Source organism: Monodelphis domestica, chromosome 1, assembly GCF_027887165.1.
Source record: "Monodelphis domestica isolate mMonDom1 chromosome 1, mMonDom1.pri, whole genome shotgun sequence".
NCBI lineage: Eukaryota > Metazoa > Chordata > Mammalia > Didelphimorphia > Didelphidae > Monodelphis > Monodelphis domestica.
Window position 1 is genome coordinate 700,082,116 of NC_077227.1, and position 20,820 is coordinate 700,102,935.

The window sequence follows — 20,820 nt, forward strand, 5'->3', positions numbered from 1 at the left end:
CAGGATTCCTGCTCCTGTGCACTTAGCACATAGTAAGTATTTGTTTTTAAACCCTTCCCTTCCCACTTAAAATGAATACTGTATATTGGTTCCAAATCAGAAGAGCAGTGATGACGAGGCAAGAGGAGGGTTTAAGGCCACTAGAGGCCTTAAAACACTAGGAAGTGTTTGAGACCACATTTGAACCCAGGACATCCCAGGCCTGACATAGTAGGTATTTAATAAATACTTACTGATTGATCATTAGTCAAATGCAATCATTTCTTGGAGAATCTCATCGCAATTCTAAGCTGATGCCCAAGGAAATTGTAGTACTATAAAGTAATGGGATTGCTTTTTCAGGTCCAAGGCTGAGGTACCTATTAACTATTTGGGTCTTTATTGTGCTTTGAGGAGGATTCTACACATTCTGATTTGCTGTTCTCTTATCTATAAGCTGGCCAACCAGTCATAGGGCAGGAAGGTGGGAATGGTCAGTTTGGTTCAATGTGCTCTCTGTTGCCCCTAGCAGGCCAATCTCCCCAAGTCTAAAATCTGTGGCTGGTCAAGGGATTATTTCTGTCTTGGGTTGGTTCCACTGGGGATCTATGCCCACGTCTCAGTGAACCTAGAAATGATGACACCCTTAAGAAAATAAGCCCTTACCTGTTCCTGAGAGTTGACCTACCTAGTTTAGTTGGCAAATTCTTTTTCCTTTTTTTCCCCTTTATAAAATCCTTACCTTCCATCTTGGAATCAATGCTGTTTATTGGTTCTGAGGCAGAAGAGCAATAAGGGATAGCCAATTCAAGTCGAGTGACTTGCCCAGGGTCACATACCTAGGAAGTGTCTGAAATCAGATTTGAACCCAGGATGTCCCATCTCCAGACCTGACTCTCTATCATTGAGCTGGTACTTTCTCATTTGCTCCTTAACCTTGATCTTGCTCCTTTTCCCTGGACACAGGAGCCTTCTTTCCTAAATTGCTCAAAGATACCCCATTCAGAGACTACTTAACCTGGTGTCCATGAACCAGTTTCAAGGGATTGTAAAAATTAAATGTATATATCAAATAATAAAAATATCATAGTTTAGGAGATTTATTAAATGATCATTAGAAATCAAGGAATAAAGAGGATACAAAATAAAAACCACATGCACATGGCTGATAGCCATTTCAAAACCCCCTACTCACCACCATCACCGCTGATTCTACATCATGCCCAAAGATAGAGGAAGAGCCTCAATGCCCACTCCCTTTATCCTCTGTCTATAGGAAGTACGAAATGACAGGAAGTCAGTGGGCTCTTGGATATGTAATTATTTTTTAGAGTAATGGATTTTCAGTTATACAGGATCCATAAACTTGAATGGGATCAAGAAAATATGCATCTTTATTTTCAATTGCCTTTGGTGTTCCTTGTCATGTTTTGTGATTTATTTTCTGTATTATTCTAAGAATGGGTCCATGATTGCCAGAGGGGTCCATGACACAAACATAGCTGAGTATCTTTGCTATAGATTTAAAATCACTCTCTGGATACAAAAATTGTTTATCTTTTCTAAATCCCCTGGTTATGGCTGCCCAGGATGGAGTCAAGGTTTTCCATTCTCCCACTCTCATACACTTTCCATTGTGGTTGCCCATAGCTGGCATGGTGGCACTGACTCCGTTCTCTCCCTCCGCAGGGTGGATGATTCCTACTGTCTTTCAGCCCTGCGCTCCCCCTTCTACCCGATCCCAACTCCAGGCTCATTGCCTCCACTACACCCATCAGCTATGCACCTCCACCTCTCGGGGGTCAGATACCCCGCGGAGCTCTCTCACTCATCCCTCTCAGCCCTGCAGACAGAACGGATGTCGAGTCTCACTGCAGAGAGGTAAAGTCTGTTCTACTGTGGGAGATCCAGGATTTGGGATTCTGTTATGGGAAAAGGAGAATCAAGCATAAATTTAATGTCATTGTTCAGTGTGACCCCCATGGAGCATACTTGTTCATGGAATTTTCTTAGCAAAGATACTGGAATGGTTTACCATTTTCTTGCCCAGTGGATCACCCTTTTGTTAGAATTCTCCACTAGCCTGAGGATAGTTCCATAGTTTTCACTAGACTGCCAAAGGGGACTGTGTTTTAGAGCGGAGGATCTGGGATCTATCATCATCATGTAGATCCTCATTCTGACAAGGTCAATCCTAATCTCCCCATGTCTTACCATCGTTGGCAGGTCTTGTCCATGTTTTTCCAAAAAATCTTCTATTGAGGATTTGCTCATTGACCCAGAGACATTTTTCTGATTCTTTTTTTTTTAAACCCTTACCTTCCATCCTGAAATCAATACTGTGTATTGGCTCCAAGGCAGAAGAGTGGTTAGGGCTAGGCAATGGGGGTCAAGTGACTTGCCCAGGGTCATACAGCTGGGCATTTTTCTGATTCTTGCACTGCTGTGTGAGCACCATCTTTGAGTCAGGAGCCATCTGACTGTCTTTCCCAATCATACATGATGTCTTAGATGATATTCAATACCAAACTAAATCCCACTTCTTTATTGTTTTCATATCAATCCCAATTTTATCAACTGGAAATGTATAAAAAAAGTGCTTAAATTACAGAAAAATTGTGTATGTGTGTGTATTTGTAAGTGTATATGTATATATATCCATTGCAATTCATATACAAAGCTTCTTTTATTAAGTTCTTAGGATAACTTACCATTTCTAGTTGTTTTTCTGGAATACTCTATTTTAATAATTTGACCTTGGTCTCTACCACTTTTTTTTTTATCCTTTCTCCACCCCCACCCCCACCCCCCTTTAGGTTGCAGATGGATGAAGAACTGAGACGGGAGAGGGAACGGGAGAGAGAGAGGGAGAGAGAGCGGGAGAAGGAGCGAGAACGAGAAGCTGATCGGGAGCGAGAAAAGGAGCGAGAGAGGGAACGGGAGCGGGAAAAAGAACTAGAGAGAGAAAGGGAGAAGGAGCGGGAGCGGGAAAGAGAAAAGGAACTGGAGAGGCAACGTGAGCGAGCCCGAGAGAAAGAGCTGATGGTCAAGACCATGGAAAACCAGTTCCTGCCCGTATCTGAACTGCATGGTCTTCGGGTCCTTCCAGGAGAAGATCGGGTGAAACCTTCTGAGCAACTCACACCAAACAGACCAGGTGACCCTGCCCCCCGTGCTTTGGCCTGGCATCCAGGGAGGGCTTGGGCAGGTAGATATATGGGCTGCATACTTTTTTAGTGTTGATAGAGAAGATTCATGGGCCGTTTAATAGCCACAAAATGGATTTGATTGACTCTTGGATATTCAGGAATCTTAGCCATTACCTAAAGGCTGTTTTGGAGTCAATGATAGAATTTGGAGGGGGGATTTTACTGCTGGGCTTTGAGAATTACCCAGGAGCCCTGAGGATGAGCATCTTGCCTCACTCAGTGAGTCAGAGGCAGAACTATCCTTGATTCCCAAGGCTGCCTTTCTAGCCCCCACACTATACTGTCTCTCTAATGGGTAGAATACACTACTTGAAATATTCATGTGGCTAAAATTATTACACTTGTACGCTTGTGTTTCTAGTCAATAGAATAAGCCCCTGGCAAAGGAAATCAAATAAAATGACATCTTTGGTTGTTTAAAGGTGAAATAGAGGGAAGGGGGAGTTAGAGGAAAGGACTGAGCAAATGCACGAGTCAGGTCCTTAATACCTTCCTGGGATGATCCTTCTTCCCTCTGCAGAGAAACTTAAGGAGCCTGCCCTGCAGACACCCAAGGCCGTCCAGCACCCTCTGCACCCTACCCCTGCTTCCCACCACCCAGTGCCCAGCCTCATCTCCAACCATAGCATCTTCCCCCTGCCCGGGAGCAGTGCCGCCACAGCCCTACTGATTCAGCGCACAAATGAGGAAGAGAAATGGCTGGCTCGCCAAAGGAGACTTCGGCAAGAAAAGGAAGACCGGCAGTCCCAGGTGTCTGAGTTCCGACAGCAGGTCTTGGAGCAGCATCTTGACATCAGCCGCCCCCCAGCTCCAACAGAGCCCGAGCATAGGCCCGAGAACCCCAGGTACTACCTGCAGGCTGTTGGGGAGTGCAGAATATTTGGGATAACCAGAGCTAATGTTTAGGCCCAGAATCTGGGGCAAGGGTTGGGAAAGGAGGGTGGAGTACCAAGTAAGATTTAGTAAAAACTCTGAAAGGCCCTCTGCTACTCATGTTGTCAAATTCTGGCCCAGCTTTTGGAGAGATTCAATTAGAGTTCTTACCTTGTTCTCCATGAAAATGTTTTTTTAAACAACTATCTTGGTATAATCATTTTATTTTCTATGTATTTTATACATTTACATATTAAATTATATATTGTGCATATACAATATAAATTATATTACAAAAATATAATTTTATACATTAAAAACATGATTTTAAAAAGGGGATTGATAGGTTTCACCAGATAGCCAGAGAGATCCATCAGGCATAAAACATTTAAGGTCTTTGCTCTAGGTGGACACTGGGTAACAAACCATTGCTTCCATCAGGGACTATGATGGGGTCCATTGATCTCAATCACCACATCCTACCTACATGGTGCTGAGATTGATATTAATGTGGTTTTTGTTCACTTGTTTTCAGTTGCATCCAACTCTTCATGACCCCATTTGGAGGTTTCTTGATAAAGATATTATAGTAGTTTGCTATTTTCTTCTCCAGATCATTTGACAGATGAGGAAACTGAGGCAAACCATAAAGTGACTTAGTCAGTATTACAGAGCTAGGAGGTGCCTGAAGCTGGACTTGAACTCAAATCTTCCTGACTCCAGTCTCAACACTCTATCCACTGTGCCACCTAGCTAAACTTGATATTAATAACCAGCATTTATGTAGTCCTTGACAAGTATCTAATTTGATCCTCAAATCAACCCTGAGGGAGCTGTTTCTCAGATGTGGAAACTGAGGCCGAGTGATTTGACTTGGGTCTTACATCCAGTAAGGGTACAAGGCAGGATTAGAACTTAAGTTGTCCTTGAATCCCAATACCAGGCCTCTATCTTAGCTGGTATTTTTGACTTGAAAGGGAGGAGGACCTGTATCATCATGGGTTCCAGGAATCTTTGACTGGGTCTGGTTTTGGAAAGGTAGCATGAATCAGAAATTCTTGATCTCAGTCAGCCTGACCCTCCAACTGCTCTTAGGAAATTCTTGATAATTGATATTGAAGGCACTCCACACTGACTGCTCTTGTAAACCACATATAGTAGGATTCTGGTTTTTAATCCACTCTGCTATCCACTTCTGTTTTATGGGTGAGTTCATCCCATTCACATTCACAGTTAAAATTATTAACTGTGTATTCCCCTCTATCTTGTTTTTCCTCTTTTGATCCTGCTCTTTTTCCTTTAACTCTGTTCCTCCTTACCAGTGTTGTACTTTTTATCACCCACCCACTTCCACTTCTCCCTCCTTCCTATTAACACCCCCCTTCTACTTCTCAGTAGGGTAAGAAAGAATTCTTTACCCCCACTGAGTGGGGTTGTTATTCCCTTTCTGAGCCAGCTACGATGAAAGTAAAGTTTAAGCATTGCCCATCACTGTCTTCATCCTCCTCTCCACTGTAACAATTTTTCACGCCTCCTTATGTTATATATTTTACCCCACTCCATCTCTCCCTTCCCTCACTCTGACTACTCTGAAACTTCATCATTCTCTAGCACCAGACAGTTTACAGAGCTTCGTTCTCAAAACAGCCCTGTGAGGAAAGCTAGTACTCTCAGGACTCTTTCTTTAATTTTACTGAGAAGGGAGTGACCTCAGAGATGCCAAGGGGATCCCACAGTTCACAGAGCTAGAGCATAATCCCAAATGTGGTGTCGGACTTTGGGTCCCAAGTTTTTGCTTGCCACAGCACCACATTCACTGCAGTTTTCCTCTCCTTGACTTTTGCCAAGAACTAAATTTACAGCTTCCATAGAGGAGTGGAAACACCACGGACCTTCCTTTTGGAAGCCTGAAGGTATAAAAGCTGGTGTGTTCCATTCATTGTAAAATGGGAGACTCACTCGGCCCCTAGAAAACCTGGGCTCTGAGTTTTGCCTTCCCTCCCTAGCTATAGGGGACTTTGCATAAATTACTTCTTCCCGAAAATTAGTTTCTTCATCTCTAAAATGAGGGGGTGGAACTAGATAATCTCTGAGATTGATTCCCTCTTGAAAATATCACACCAGCCAAAGGGGCTTCTGTATCTTTAAATCCAACCTGATTTGGTTATCTCCTCTCAACACAGCCCTCCTTTTCTTCTTCCTCCAACCTTTTTGCTGATTGACGGAGCCTCCTTTGCTCTGCTTCTGAGTGCTTAAACACGGCTAGCTCATCCAGTCAGCTCTGCCCCTGGATTCTATTGTTATTTTGGGGCAGCAAGGGGATTAGCTAAACTAATCAGGTATAATAGGGAGCGGATTTCAGGCCTGCCCAACAATGGCAGAGCCTCCCTCCAGCCTTCCACTCTTGTGGAATTATTTCATTCTCTCACTCTTGACAGCCCCTGAAAAGCTAAACTCAGAGAAGGTCGAGGTCACCTCTGCTACACGCCCTGGAGAGATGAGGGCCGGGCAGAGGTGGGGAGAGGGAACCAGCGGCTTGTTCATTTTGGCACCTGACCTGGACCCTCCAGGACCTCCGATGTTTCTTCCATTTTCTCCCCACCCCCCTAAATGGATGCACTCGTAAGACTTCTGTGTAGAAATGTGTACGTCGTCTACTTATGAAGGAGCCCTTTGGGCCTTGAAGATGACTCACACTTGGAGGATTGAGACGTCAATCTAGATAATATCCATCCTTGTGGAGGAAACCTGTAGGCTGTCTGTCTCTCAGCTGCCCCCTTCCCCCCCATTTTCCTCCAGCTTTCCTTAAAAGAGCCATTAAAACTCCCCATCTGTCCCTTATTCTGTTCATGGAAGCCCACTGATAGAGAATAACCTAAGATACTGAGACCTCTCCGGCAGGGCCAGTTCCCTCCCCTCCCCGCCCAGGAAAGGGAGGGCGCCTGTGTTTTAAGTGTGTGAGGGAAGGGTCTTCCAAAGGAAGCAGAAGTGGGGGTGCATGGCGCCCCCCCAAGCCTTCTGGAGTTCCCTTGGCAGCTTGGATTCCAGAGTTCAGCAATGATCTGAACTCGGTGTTCTGACATGTGGAGGGCTTGTTCTCTGAGCCGGAAAACTGTTAAATGCTTGGCGCTGGTGCATGAAATATTTATTCTGCTAACGGGTTTTTATTCCTCGGCCGTTTACTTAAGAACAAACAGTTTCACGGTATCGCTCCCTTTTGTACTTGGGCGATGGAGAAGCCAGGTTTTACGTCTTGTCTTTTAACCCCGTTTCAGCCCAGAATTGCAGGAGGGAGGGCGCTTTTGTGTTGAGCTCAAGGGCAGTCCCCCCTCTTCCCCAGATGTTCGGAGAGTGGCTGCCACCCCCTTCCTTCCAGAGCTGGCAAGGAGGGAGACGGCAGCATGGAAACGAGGATGCAAGTGAACCCCGCTTCACGTAATCCACTCGTTCCCTTGGGGAGTAGGAGGGGTGACTGCAGAGTCTGTGGAATGACTTCACTGGGGAGCAGGCAGAGTAGAGGATCATTCTGTAAATGGCAGGATCTTTTATTGATGACAGAACGGCTTCCCTTCCTGATTTGTCTTTGGTGGACATTGTGATTCTTCCACCTCACGTTTGCTTACGACAACAACAGGAAGTGGATACCCCCACTGACCTCGGGCCAGTCCCCTCTGGTCCAAATTCATGCAGAGCCACTTAGAGGCCTTGGGACGGACATTGGAGGCAGCCAGGAATCGCAATAACACATAGCTGAAGCCAGAAGGCAGCTGGAATGAGTCCTGGCTTCAGTCTGTTCATCTGTAAAATAGGCATGATGCTATTTGCATTACCTGTCCTACCAGGTTGCTGTGTTAGGATCTTGGGAGATAATGCACATAGACTATGTCCAAGCCATTCCCTTGTGGCCAGAGCCTTTTTGGAGGCTGTTGCTGTTTTCTCAGCACCCACTGGGTGTCAGCAGAGCTACAGACATCCCAGCCCTAAATCCTTCTAACCCGATAGACTCTGAGCTTCTGAATGGTAGTTGTTGAATCATTGTCACCTCAGGGTGACAGTCGGTAAATGGGGCTTTTTATTCTTTCACCTGCTATCAGAAGAAGGCAAAAAGAGGCAGTTATTGGGTTAACTTCTACTCTTTAGGCTCCTAAAACATAGAATTAAGGCGAGAAGAGCCCTCAAAGGTTCTTTCATTCGGTCTCACCATTTTATAGATGGAGAAACTGAGGTACACATAGGTTAAGTCAGTGATTCAGAGGAGCATTAGGGAGTAAATGACAGGCAGTATTTGAACCCTGGCCCTCTGATCCTGGAACTTAACGTTCTTACTTTGGTATTCTATGACTTTGTTATAATGAGATGTCCCTTGTCTTCCACAACCTTCTGAGGGTGTCATATTTGTTTCTCAGGAGTGAGAAAATAGATGTTTTTTTCATTTACGTTTTGAGAGAGTAGAGACCTCTCACAGGGGGTTTTACCTGTCTACAGATCAAAGGCCATCCAATTGGAGCTCAGAAAGCATGGAGCAGCCCTTTGAAGTCCTTTGGGCAGGTGTCATCATCTCCTCTTGAAATTGGGGCTCTAAATGATGAAGTGACTTCACCAGGGGCTCAGTGTCAGAGTCCAAATCCAGATCCCGTGACTTCATGTTCGGGGCTCTCTCACGAAAGCCCCCCTTCCTTTCTGGAGGGATCACTGGGAATGCGCTGGGAAATCCTGGTCTTCAGCAAGGCTCTTCCTTTCCTGGACCTCTTTGGTCACGTGTAAGAACAGGGCTCTGAAGCTGGCGATCCTCAGAGTTCCCATCGACCCCAGCTCTCGAGGCATTGCCTCCAATGGTCAGGTGTTTCAGAAGGAGCAGCCCAGGGAGGCAGGCTCGGTATGTGGGCGACGCTTAGGGTGTGCTTCACTTCTGCTCAAGGCGTACTTATCACTTGTCGCGGGTCACTCTGTTCTCTCCCCAGACCGGGACCAAACCGTCACGAGCCAGGCAGCCGAGACCAGCCGCAGCACTTTGGAGGGCCGCCACCCCTCATCTCCCCCAAGCCTCAGCACCACCCCATGCCCACCTCGCTCTGGAATCCGGTCACTTTGATGGAGAACACCCTGGAGCCACGAAGGGGGCAGGAAAGCCACTCTCTCCACGGCCACCCGGCTCCGTTCGAGCCCGGCCGGCAAGCCGTCCCCCTGGTCAAGGTGGAAAGAGTTTTCTGCCCCGAGAAGCTGGAAGAGGGGCCCAGGAAGAGGGAGGCCCCCCTGGACAAATACCAGCCGCTCCGGGAGCCCGGGCCCTTGGAACACAGTGGCTATTCTCACGGGCCCTTCTTGGCCGAACTGGAGAAGTCCACCCAGACCATCCTGGGCCAACAGCGGGCGGCTCTCCCTCCGCCCGGACAATTCCCCGACGCGAGCCTGCCCCCAAAGGCCAGCTCTCCGTATCGGCCCCCGCTGCCCAGGGGCCCTGACCCCATGTATGTCTACGACGAGTTCTTACAGCAGCACCGCAGGCTGGTCAGCAAGCTGGACCTGGAGGAGCGTCGGCGGCAAGAGGCCCAGGAGAAAGGTCGGTTCCCTTCCCTTTCCCGGCAGACTCCCCTCAGAGGTGCCTCGGCTCTGAGAGTCAGCCGGCTGGCCATAGTTTTCCTCGGCTTGGCCTCTTCCCCTCCTGATTAGACGAGAGAGCAGGGGGCACCAGGGAGGGTTCCCTTAAGCCCCAAGGATGGAGTCCGGATGGCTCCTCCTAGCGCACGGACCCCTCTGTGCAAATGGTCTGGAAAGCCGAATCAAAGCTGAGCTGTAAGCCCTGTTCTCCGATGAATAAATGATGAACGGAGGCTAATGAGGTGGTTTTAAATATTAATCGTTCTGCCTAACGGGGCTGCCACCCCCCCACCCCCGCAGGAGGGCTCCGGGCCGCCATGACAAAGGGCAGGAGCTCCGAGGGGGCCTGGCCGGCTTCCCCTCCCTTGCGGCTCTCATGCAGGGCTGGGGCCCTCTTGGCCATTATCTCCGTTCCCCAGAGAGCCGGGAGGAGCCTCGGGGCCTTTGGGACACGCTCTGCTGGGAGCTGGCTGGGCGCACCTGCATAGCTGGTCTGACCAGAAGGAGGCCGCCTCAGAGCTGTTCTCTGGGCCAGCTCCCTGGCCAGACGTCCTCATGGTGAGCTCAGTGTTCGCCCTCGGGGAAGAACCGGATGGGGTTTGAATCCAGCTTGTGAGACTGGTTGCCAGTCTGGCCTGTATTAAGGGCTATATGAAGGGCTTTCTGGGTCCAGTGCTAGGAATGGCCGATAATCCCTGCCTTCGGGGAGTTCACACACACACACACACACACACACACACACAAACACACACACACACACACACACACACACACACACACACACACACACACACACGGAAGTGGGAAGAGGGTGAGAGCTGGACTGGCAAAGCCCCGGAAGAATGAGAAGTGGCCCCCCTGCTCACACACACACACACACACACACACACACACACACACACACACACACACACACGGAAGTGGGAAGAGGGTGAGAGCTGGACTGGCAAAGCCCCGGAAGAATGAGAAGTGGCCCCCCTGCTCCCCTCTGGAGGTTCTGGGAGAAGCCATTCTGCTGGAAGGACACTGAGCTTCCAGGAAAGGTTTCTGGGACTCGGTAGAAGTCAGGACTGCAGCCTGGAGAGAGAGCAGCACGGATTTAGAGCCATGGATCTCGGTTTTATCTAGCTGAAGTCAGGCCTCAGAGAGGCCTGGGGAAAAAACCCTCACCTTCCATCTTGGAGTCAATCCTGTGTATTAGCTCCAAGGCAGAAGGATGGTAAGGGTTAGGCCATGGGGGTCAAGTGACTTGCCCAGGGTCATACAGCTAGGAAGTATCTGAGGTCAAATTTGAATCCAGAACCTCCTGTCTCTAGACCTGGCTTTCTGGGTTTTTTGTTTGTTTGTTTTGCTGTGTTTGTTTAACAAAGTGCCAAATTCACAGACCCCAGGTTGAGCACCCCTAATTTTCATGACCCAGATGGTGCACCTAGAAAGTACAACTACTTCATCCAAGCATCAACCAAGACATCTCAATGAGGTTGGAGGAGTGGCTCTAAGGGAACTAGGTTCATGTTCTCTGCCTCACTTGGTCCAGGTTTCCTCCTCTATAAAGGGAGGGCTTGAAGAGCCACCAAGATCCCTTCTAGTCCTGCTCTTCTGTAGTTCTGTAGTTAGAGAATGTGAGCTGGGTCCTTAGACTCTTCTCGTCCTAACCTCAAGTGCAGAAAAGTGCCTGCCCAATGGCTCTGGGTGAGTTAGTGTGTCTGATCGTACATTCCTCAATCCAGAGCCAACAAGAGTTCCTTACACAGTAGAAGAACAGATTGCATTTGGAGTTGAAGGTCTTTGTCACTTCCACTTCCTACCTGTGTGACCTAGACCAGTCCCTTCACCTCTGCGGGCCTCAGTTTACCCATATGAAAAACAAGGGCTTAGAATGAATTTCAAGGTCCTATTCACTTTAAATTTATGACTCTTCTTGTGGGCTGCAATCACACGTGTAGCATGCTTTTTAGCTGGCGCGTGATGCTGGCACATAGCCAGCATTCACTAAATCTTCTCTTTTTGATCCATTTCAGGCTACTACTATGACCTTGATGACTCTTATGATGAGAGCGATGAAGAAGAAGTCCGGGCCCACCTGCGATGTGTCGCTGAGCAGCCACCCCTCAAGCTGGACACTTCTTCTGAGGTATCTTGGCTTTACTGCTCTCATTCCAGTGCCCCAAATGTTGTATATGTGTACCCTGGTGGTGATGTTGTATGAAGGTTTCCTTCCAATCCTTATTTACTTGTGAGCCTGGTTATTCTCTCTACCAAGCCTCCATCCATCCACTGAGATGACCACTAGAACCTTTGCTGCCATTTCAGTGACAGTATGGCGGCACAGAAGAGTGTATCTTGGCCAGCCTTCACCTGGAGAATGAGGGAATTGATTGTAATTAGCTTCAACAATCAATCCTTCTTCCCTCTCTCTTCTCCCCCCTTTTCTGTCTTCAAATTAATACTGCATATTGGTTGCAAGGCAGTAAGAGCTAGGCAATTAGGATTAAGTGACTTATCTAGGGTCACACAGCCAGAGACCAAGTTTGAACCCAAGACGTCCTAACTCCAGGTCTGACTCTTATATCCACTGAACCGCCTAGCTACTCCTAAAATCATTTCTAATCCTAAGTATATACATGTACACCTGGGCAGGTCTAGGCCCTGGTCTTCTGGTCTCCTCCACCATTTCATTTTTTTCCATAAGGTAATAAATCAGCAGGGGAGGGCCATTTTCCATTTAGCAGAGATGGTTTCTGGACCTGCCAGGGTTGGGAAATATGAATCCTGCTGTAATGAAAAGACCTTAGAGATAGGAATAGATTCATGATTGAATAAGAATGAGGTGTCACACTATAAGCCTATCCCATGGTCTTTCTTCACTGCTGTCTAAAGCCTAGCACTGTTGAAGCATTCGTAGCTCAGAAGAAGAGAGAAGGAGGTAAAGCATGAGAGGAACTCAGCAGCAAACAGTTCTCCAAGGCAGGAATCCTACAATTTCAGGCCCCCACATGGTGTGATTTGGAGGGAGACGATGGCAACGTGAAAGCACTCAATTCCTCTTGGTGCAGAAAAATACAGCCAGGAAGTGTTAGACCAGGATGTTGGAGGAGCCTTCCCAAGGCATAGGAGCAGAGGCTCGCCCTGTGGAGCCTGACACTGAACAGATGCCATCTCGCCCATGACCATGCCCTTAGGATAAGCAGACTGAGATCTGTGCTTGGCCTGCAAATTCCAGTGTAGTCCTTGAATTGATTCCCTGTCAGCTTGCAGGTGGGGTTGGCCAGCCTGGAGGAGTAGCCCTTTGGATCTGCAGCTTTTTTTCCAAGGGATGGCATTCCTCATGGTCCTCCAAAGGCCAGGGCTCTGAGTAGATGACCCAACCTACCCCAGCAGGCATTTTGGGAGGGGCTTACGCTTACTGTGTGCATGGCACTCTGCTAGACAGTCCCTGCTCTCAAGTAGCTTTTGGACTTGGAGATCAGAAAAGCAGGTAGTGTGTGAAGTGATTCTAGAAGAAAGCCAAGGCTTTTGAGCCCCTTCCTACATTATACATACCTCCCCTAGGAGATAGAGATCCTTCCCCTCTCTATTACTTGATGTAATGAGGTTGGCTTAGGTTTCTCCTATAGGCTATAATCAAATTTTCTTGAGGAAACAATTTTTTCCTTCCTCACTCACTGTCAATTATAGAGGCAGCATTCATAGTATAGTGGAAAGGGCAGAGTTCTTGGAGCCATCAAGAATTTGGGCTGTAAATTGCACTTCTGATGTTTACTTGCGTTTGTACTCAGGAGCAAGTCACTTAAGAAAACTCTGAGCCTCAGTTTCCTTATTTGTAAAGGAGAGATGACCATTCACCAAGCACAGGATGGTTATAAAGAAAGGCCTTTGTGAATCTCCAGGCATTATGTAAATATGAGCAATTATCATTCCCTCATCCTTTGCCTGCAGGGCAAACGGCATTTTTCACAAATTGTTCACATATGCCTTTTTTCCCCCCTTCTGTCAGTTATGTTCTCCTGGGGCCTTTCCCATGATCGATCACCACATTTGTGGTTCAGTGATGCCGTTTGAGGCTAACTCCATGTCCCTAGAGCATCGGTGAGACACAGCAGGATTTAGAGTGCCAGGAGTTGTATCAGCCAGATGATGGTAGAGATGGAAAGTCCTGGGTTTGTTTGGGATGGAGCTGGGGCAGGGGGGACATGCTTAGTTACTGTGTTGGTTTTTGACTGACTTTATTTCCCTATCTGGTCACCTCTCTCTTTTAGAAGCTAGAATTCCTGCAGCTCTTTGGCCTGACAACCCGACAGCAGAAAGAGGAATTGTTGACACAGAAAAGGAGGAAACGGCGTCGGATGCTGAGGGAGCGGAGCCCGTCACCCCCAGCAGTTCAGACTAAGCGCCAGACCCCTTCCCCCAGGCTCACGCTCTCCACTCGCTATAGCCCCGATGAGATGAACAACAGCCCCAACTTTGAGGAGAAGAAAAGGTTTCTGACCATCTTCCACCTGACTCACATCAGTGCTGAAAAGAGAAAAGGTAGAGTCCAGAGGCCTTTCCTCTTGTCTATCTAGGCCGTTAGGAGCTGGTGATTCATTGTTTCATACAGTGGGATGAGATGAGGCTGACCAGAAGGAATGCCTTCTCTTGAGTCAGCCGTCAGGGGTGTTCCTGACTCACGAGTTCTGTTTATTCTAGGCCACAAGCAGGCATAGATGCCTATAAGCCTCAGACGTGCAGCTATCTGTGGTACTCTTCAGAGGTCTCCACTGAGGTCATCTTGTCCAAGATCTCCCCATTGTCAACATGGTCCCAATCCTCAATTCTAACTTCTTTTCTCTTTTTCCTCCTCAGTGGAGGTGAAGGATAGCTGGTCATCTTGAAAGATGGCTGTTGTCCCAGCAGCCCTTGTCGGTCCCTAGAGGTAAACTTGTTAGCAGAGTGTCCTGCTCTGCTTAGAAGAATGAATGAATGAATGAATGCTCTTTAAAACCAGCCTTTCAGTACCAGATCCATCCATCATGCACAGTGGATTCTGTCGAGCTCCCTTCTGCTTGGCTCCATCAGGCTAAGCTGTTTTCTTTCTTGATGCATCCTCTTGGCTTATTTCGATGGCTTTTTTTTTCCCCCTCAAGGAGCAAGATAAGAAGATAATGGTGGGTCTCTGGCTGGCAAAGGCTATGGAAACCCAGCTTTTACTTGCAGAAACAAAACCCTGTCATCACTGAGATTGTGCCAGGGGAGGAAAACACCACCAGCTTGACCCTCTCTCTGCCTCTCCCACAACAATCAGAAAGCCAGAGAAGGCAAATCTCCTGCTTAACCCTCAGACAGGTTGGAGACTAAGGAATGTAGCCAAATAGTTGTTATGGCAAGTACAGCAGAATGGCCCACATTAGAGCCCATTTGTGGGCTGTGGACCAGCCTTACTTTGTGCATATTCATTTAGCCCTGATTTTGGTTCCTGCCAGTATTCCATTTGCCTGGCCTGATATCTCTGAGAGAAAGCACAGAAGGAGGTGGGAGGACCTTCACAAATCCCTGTGGATCAATCCTAACTATGTAGTTGCTTCTTTTTTAATCAGTAGGCAGGATTTCCTTTCTTTCCTTGAAGGAATAGCAATTCATCTGTTGAATCATCAACTCTTAAAACTAGAAAGGACCTCAGGGATCTACTGGCAGTGCCCATCAGTAATAACTTCCACTGCCTTTAATTTTGTCAAGAGAAGGCAATATCTCTTGGAGCTGTTTAGTTCCGCTGGCTTCCAACAGTGGGGCCGTTACCAGTTGGGCCAGATAAATTTCATGGCGTCAGAATTCCCAACAAAGCGGCACATAGATTGTAAGCCTTCAAAGGGCATCTGAACAGAAAATCAAATAAAAAAAAAACAAGTCATGCCCCAACAAGGTCAAAGGGCACGCTGGCTTCTTCACTGCAATTCTTATGATACGTTGGGGCCAAAGTCTTACCTATGGAAACTCATTATCAGTATCTTACTGTAAGTCCATGGAAAAGATTGCTAAGTTGATGCACCAATTTCCTGGAAGTCATCTAAGTCCAGGTCATAGAAACAGAGAAGAGGAAGACTTAGAAGTCAGTCAAGAATTCAATTTTTTAATACCTTTGCTGCTGTAAACTTCTCTCAGTTGGGTTTTCTGTGCATTAAACACAAACCCAACACACCATGTTTGCTTTGATTTTTCTTTTTCTCTTGGCTTCCTGTTCTTGGAAAGCAGATCATGGCCTACGGCTACAATTCCCATTTTTCTTCTCTCCTATATGATGCAACAATCTCGTTAATCCCAGGCTGCTTTTCTCACAGACAAAGAGAAACTTGTTGAAATGCTCCATGCCATGAAACAGAAGACAATGTCGGCAGCAGCGATAGACTCAGTGAAAAATGCTTCGAGGGACAGTCCCATTATCTCCCTGAGCGGTAAGGGGCAGGGTTGGGGCAGGGCAGCCAGGACTGCCCACAGGATGTGTGGATTGGCACCCTGCCCAGAGCCCCTTCTTCACCTTGAGTCCTACCTCTCTAAGGAGGTAATAGCATTCTGTCTGTTCAGAAGTCTTGTTGCAGTCTAAAAGAGAGGGGAAGGTGCTTCCCAGCTGCTGAATGTGATAAGGACACCAAAGATCAATGACAAGAGAAATGAGGGTCCTTTTAGAGTTTAACAAGTGAGGATGTGGTGTCCTAGGATGAGGGGCTCACAGGACTTTGTGATTTAGATCAGACATAGAGAGCCCAAAGGCCTACCTTTTGTTGGAATGGTTGAGTTGCAAAAATCTTGACCTGATTATTTGTCAGTAGATGCCATCGGTGTCCAAATAATTGTTCGGTCTTTTTAGCCAAAGAAAGTGAGCTGTCTCAATTGGTCTTTCTTTGCTTACCATGCTCTTGGACTCTTCTGCTTGGATACTTTGGCATTCCTATTTTAGCCTAGATTTCTAGATATCTCTAGCACTTGATTTCTACTCTTTTCTCTTCCTTTTTATTGTCTTACTCACTTTTCATCTCTGTCAATCGAGGCAGGTTGCCTCACCATTCACCATCTGCCTTGGTTCTGATCCTCCCTTTTTTCAGTTCTTGATATAATCTTTCTTGACCAATTTGAATAGACAGACATCCACTTTTCAGGCTCCACAAGTACCCTAACATCCATCCTCCAGATTCCTTTCTTCCAAAAAATCTGGCCTAAGGCATATATTGGTACCTTCCAAAATGGAATCCATACTGCTGAACAGGTGTTCACTGTCTTCAGATGAGTTGTTGTTCTCCTAATAGACGTCATTTCCATCTCTAGGTGTTCCCTCTGAGTAGCCCCCATGAGGCTGGCCTCTTTAGAATATAACCTTCCTTGGAATGGAGCCTCCATATGCTTGGGTCTTCTGAGAGTATATTACATCCTCTAGGTGCTTCATGATTTTTCTTCATTTTTATTTCTAAAAGAGCCACCAACGCAGCAAGTCCCTGCAGATGCAGATAAACCCATCAGTACCACAGCTTCCTTATCGGACCCCCCGAAGCCCACAGAGCCTGGAAGACTTGAACAACTCAGATCCCAGGAGCTCCAGAGAGTTGGGGATCCAGCCTCGGAGAAGGCCAGAATGAGTGAAACCCACAGTGGGAAGAAGAGTTTGAGCATGCTCCATTATGTCAGGGGCTCCTTATCCAAGGACATCCCCATCCCATTGTCTCACAGTGTGAATGGGAAAAACAAGCCCTGGGAGGCCTTCATGGCGGAAGAGTTTGCACATCAGTTTCATGAGTCTGTGTTGCAGTCCACCCAGAAGGCCTTGCAGAAGCATAAAGGTAATGGGAACTCCTGGCAAGAGATGGGCTCACCCCGCTCTCCCTTTGTGACTGGGGGAGCTAATGCTTATACCACAATGAGTCATTTTGTTCCAGGTTCTAGAAAACTTGGGCAAACTCTATCCCTTGAGCCCTTAATGCTTTCACTTGCTGACTTACTAATCTTCGCAGAGAGGTCCTTAGCTGGCAAAGAATATTCCCAATTAACAGAAGGGGGACTAGGAGGTATACACAAGTTGACTTTCACCATGACTACATAGATCTAGGTGCTGTAGCCAACCCTCAGTCCAGATTTCTGTTCCCTAGGCTTAAGGACACAGGGACCTAATTATTCAACAGCCACAAAAGCAGGGGGGAAAAATTTTATCTAGGAGATGGCCTGGCTATCACAGTCCATGGAGAGCTTTTAGAATTTTGATGTTAGAACTGTTTAAGAACTGAGGATTGCCTCAACCCCTTTTGTTTCTGATTAGACATTATTGCTGCATATTACCGTTGTTAAATAGTAATTTTTTAAGAGCTTAATTTGATTTGAAAAGAAATCTAGCTCCAGATCTTTTACAGACTCTTAAGAGCAAAAAACTTTAGACTTTAGGGCAGAGATATGAACTGTTAGGAAAGAAAGCTGTAAGATTATTGTGTTACACACAGACCTAGAGTGGGAAGGGAACTTGGAGAGCATTCCAACTCTTTTCATTTTTCAGATCATGAAAATAAGATTTAGTAACTTAAATAAATGACAGTGCCTCGTTTCAACCCCCAAATTCAGTGGTCTTTTTTTTTTTAACCCTTATCTTCTGTCTTAGGATCAATGCTATGTATTGGTTCCAAGGTAGAAGAGTGACAAGGGCTAGGCAATGGGGGTTAAGTGACTTGCCCAGGGTCATACAACTAGGAAGTGTCCAAGATCAGATTTGAACCCATCTCCAGGCCTTCCTGTCTATCCAGTGAACCACCTAGCTGGCCTTTTTTTTGGTCCTAGTAGTCTTTTTCACTGCACTGAAATGGATTTTTGGAATAATTAAAAGTGTCAAATTTTTCCAATGGTTAGCATGAGGATACTACAGAAAATCATTTTTGCTAATGATTTGATCTTAATTAGGTGGTGACAGTATGTACTCATCCCTTGATCACAACCTTTCCTAGTAAGAGAATTGAATTTCCCACCTTGGAAACATTTGTGTTCCAACCGATCCTCACCCAATGATCTGTCAACTGTGAATCTTAAAAATTCTCAGACCCTCCTTCAGAACACTTGGTTAAGACCATTCCCCATTTTAAACAATGAAGGGACTTAATCAGGAATGTGAGAACTCTACTCCACCCATACTTAAGCATACTTTAGGGGAAGATAAAGTTGTAAACTCTTTACTGAACAATGAAAAAGTACTTAACTCATACTTACAGTGAAGCAAAAGCCTTAAGCTAAGTCTATTTTTAGGAAGGTACTAAGTACCTGTGAAGGTCAGGCAACTTGCAAACTTGCAAGGGACAAGCTTAACAAAAGAGGTGTGAGGTTTTAGTCTACTCAGGTGTGAATTAAGAATGGTCTGTCCTTTGGCAAACGTTTACTGTGATTGGTAGATGTGAGAACTTAGGGGAAGTGATATAGGAGAAAATTCTCTTTAAAAGGAGGTCAGAAGCTGAGAGAAGATAACTCTCTTTCTGAAGAGAACTCAGCTTGCCAAAGCTGAAGAGAGAGGGCTTGGTGGCTGAACTTAGTTGAGCTGAGGAGCTGAACTTGTGGGTCTCTCTGAACATTAGAATCTTGCTTGGGACAAAATCTTATGGTGAGTGGATTAAAGACTGATCTCTCTCTTAAGGCTCAGGCCTAGGCCATGTTGGCTAAGGCCCTTCATACTTATTCCTCTCTTATTCTCTCTCCCTTTCCTTAATTCCTCATTTGTATTAATTAAAATCTCTATAAAACCCAGCTGACTTGGGTATATTTCATATTTGGGAATTTTTCCCTGGTGACCACTTTATTTTTGATTTAACTCAAGACGCTGTCTTGAAACAATATTTCTGTGGTCACAATTTAAGGCAACCACTCTTTTATCTGTAACAGTTCATGCCAAACACTTTTTAAATTGTAACACAACCCAACCATAGACAAAGCCCACCATTTAGGTAAAATTTACTAATGTTTGTACACTACTGGTCTGTTATCTTCACAAACCCTAGGTTTCCCTCCATGCTATGTTGGGCCATAGAAGGAAGGACTTTAATGAGGGAGATCTGTGTGTATCCTTCATTTCTATAGGAGTTGTTTTGGTTCTAAAATTCTTTAATTCTTCCCCCATCCCACTTGTCCAAAGCACAGACTCCCCACTAACAATAAATACTCCCAGAATCCTCCTTCCTCTCTTGTCTACTCCTGTACTTTTTTATTCCCTCTTTCCCTTGGACACAGACTCCAATTCATCCAAGACTACAGCCAATTTGATAATTCACTCTGCTAATATGTTAATAGAAGACTATTGGGGTTCCTCAGAGCCCTACCTGTGGTTCCTAGCCTATGTGATAACGTGGGCCTTCCATAGTCCATGCCCATTGCTTGGTGAAACTGTTGTGTTATATTACCTTTTCCACAAATAGAAGCAGCTAGACCTGGAGTCTAGACAACCCGAGTTTGAGTCCCACTTATTATAAGTCTTAAGCTATATAACCACAGGTAAATTAGTTAACTATTTTAAATTAGTTACTCACTTTGCATACTTTCTATACTGCTTATCTCATTGTTGTGAGAATCCAATGAGATAATAAATTTAAATTGCTTTGGCAGACTCAAAGTCCTAGATACTTGCTGGCTATCCTTATTGTAAATTAAATAGATTTTTATTAGTGCAGATGGGTATAAAAAAATTAAAATAGAAAATATGTGATTTTTCAGGATTGTGTTTTTGTATTGCAAATGCAAAAATTTACATTTTACATCCCCCAAATGGCTCTCCTTTAAAAGGTTCCTTGAAAAGGAAGTGGAAAGATCACCCACTGTCCCTGGCTCCATCTATCTGATCAATATAATGGACCCGGGAGGTTTTTTTGTTTGTTTGTTTGTTTTTTTACTGCTTTGAAACCATTAAACCATAGGTAGTCTTTCTCATGTTTCATTCTGGGAGACACCAAATGTGGTTTTTCTCCCTCGCTGGTTTCTTTCCTTAGTGCCAAATCGTTTCTGAAATTCTGACTTCTTTGGTTAGGACTTTAGTTGTGCTTCCCTTCCCTTTTCCCCATAATAGTCTGGGATGTATTTTTCAGGACTGTGCAAGTCTACTTGGTCAATGGAAAGCCTATGAGTTTCTGGCCTTCTTTCCCAAAAATCATTCAGTGGGAAGATGAGTAGAATTGAATGA

At 45.9% G+C, this 20,820-nt stretch overlaps 1 protein-coding gene across 7 annotated transcripts in view; it reads left to right on the plus strand.

The window, feature by feature from the left end:
- The window catches only part of GSE1 (Gse1 coiled-coil protein), an 869,104-nt gene that overhangs the window by 839,529 nt on the left and 8,755 nt on the right, over nt 1-20,820 (plus strand). For 5 of the 7 annotated variants that reach the window (XM_056823904.1, XM_056823901.1, XM_007477252.3 and 2 more), the window contains 8 exons: nt 1,669-1,860; nt 2,796-3,136; nt 3,709-4,033; nt 9,023-9,621; nt 11,681-11,793; nt 13,919-14,189; nt 15,974-16,087; nt 17,102-17,464. In XM_056823904.1, the coding sequence (XP_056679882.1) occupies nt 1,669-1,860; nt 2,796-3,136; nt 3,709-4,033; nt 9,023-9,621; nt 11,681-11,793; nt 13,919-14,189; nt 15,974-16,087; nt 17,102-17,464 (2,318 nt within the window). The remainder of the gene's footprint in view (nt 1-1,668; nt 1,861-2,795; nt 3,137-3,708; nt 4,034-9,022; nt 9,622-11,680; nt 11,794-13,918; nt 14,190-15,973; nt 16,088-17,101; nt 17,465-20,820) is intronic. The other 2 variants (XM_056823919.1, XM_056823916.1) reach the window with 1 other exon arrangement.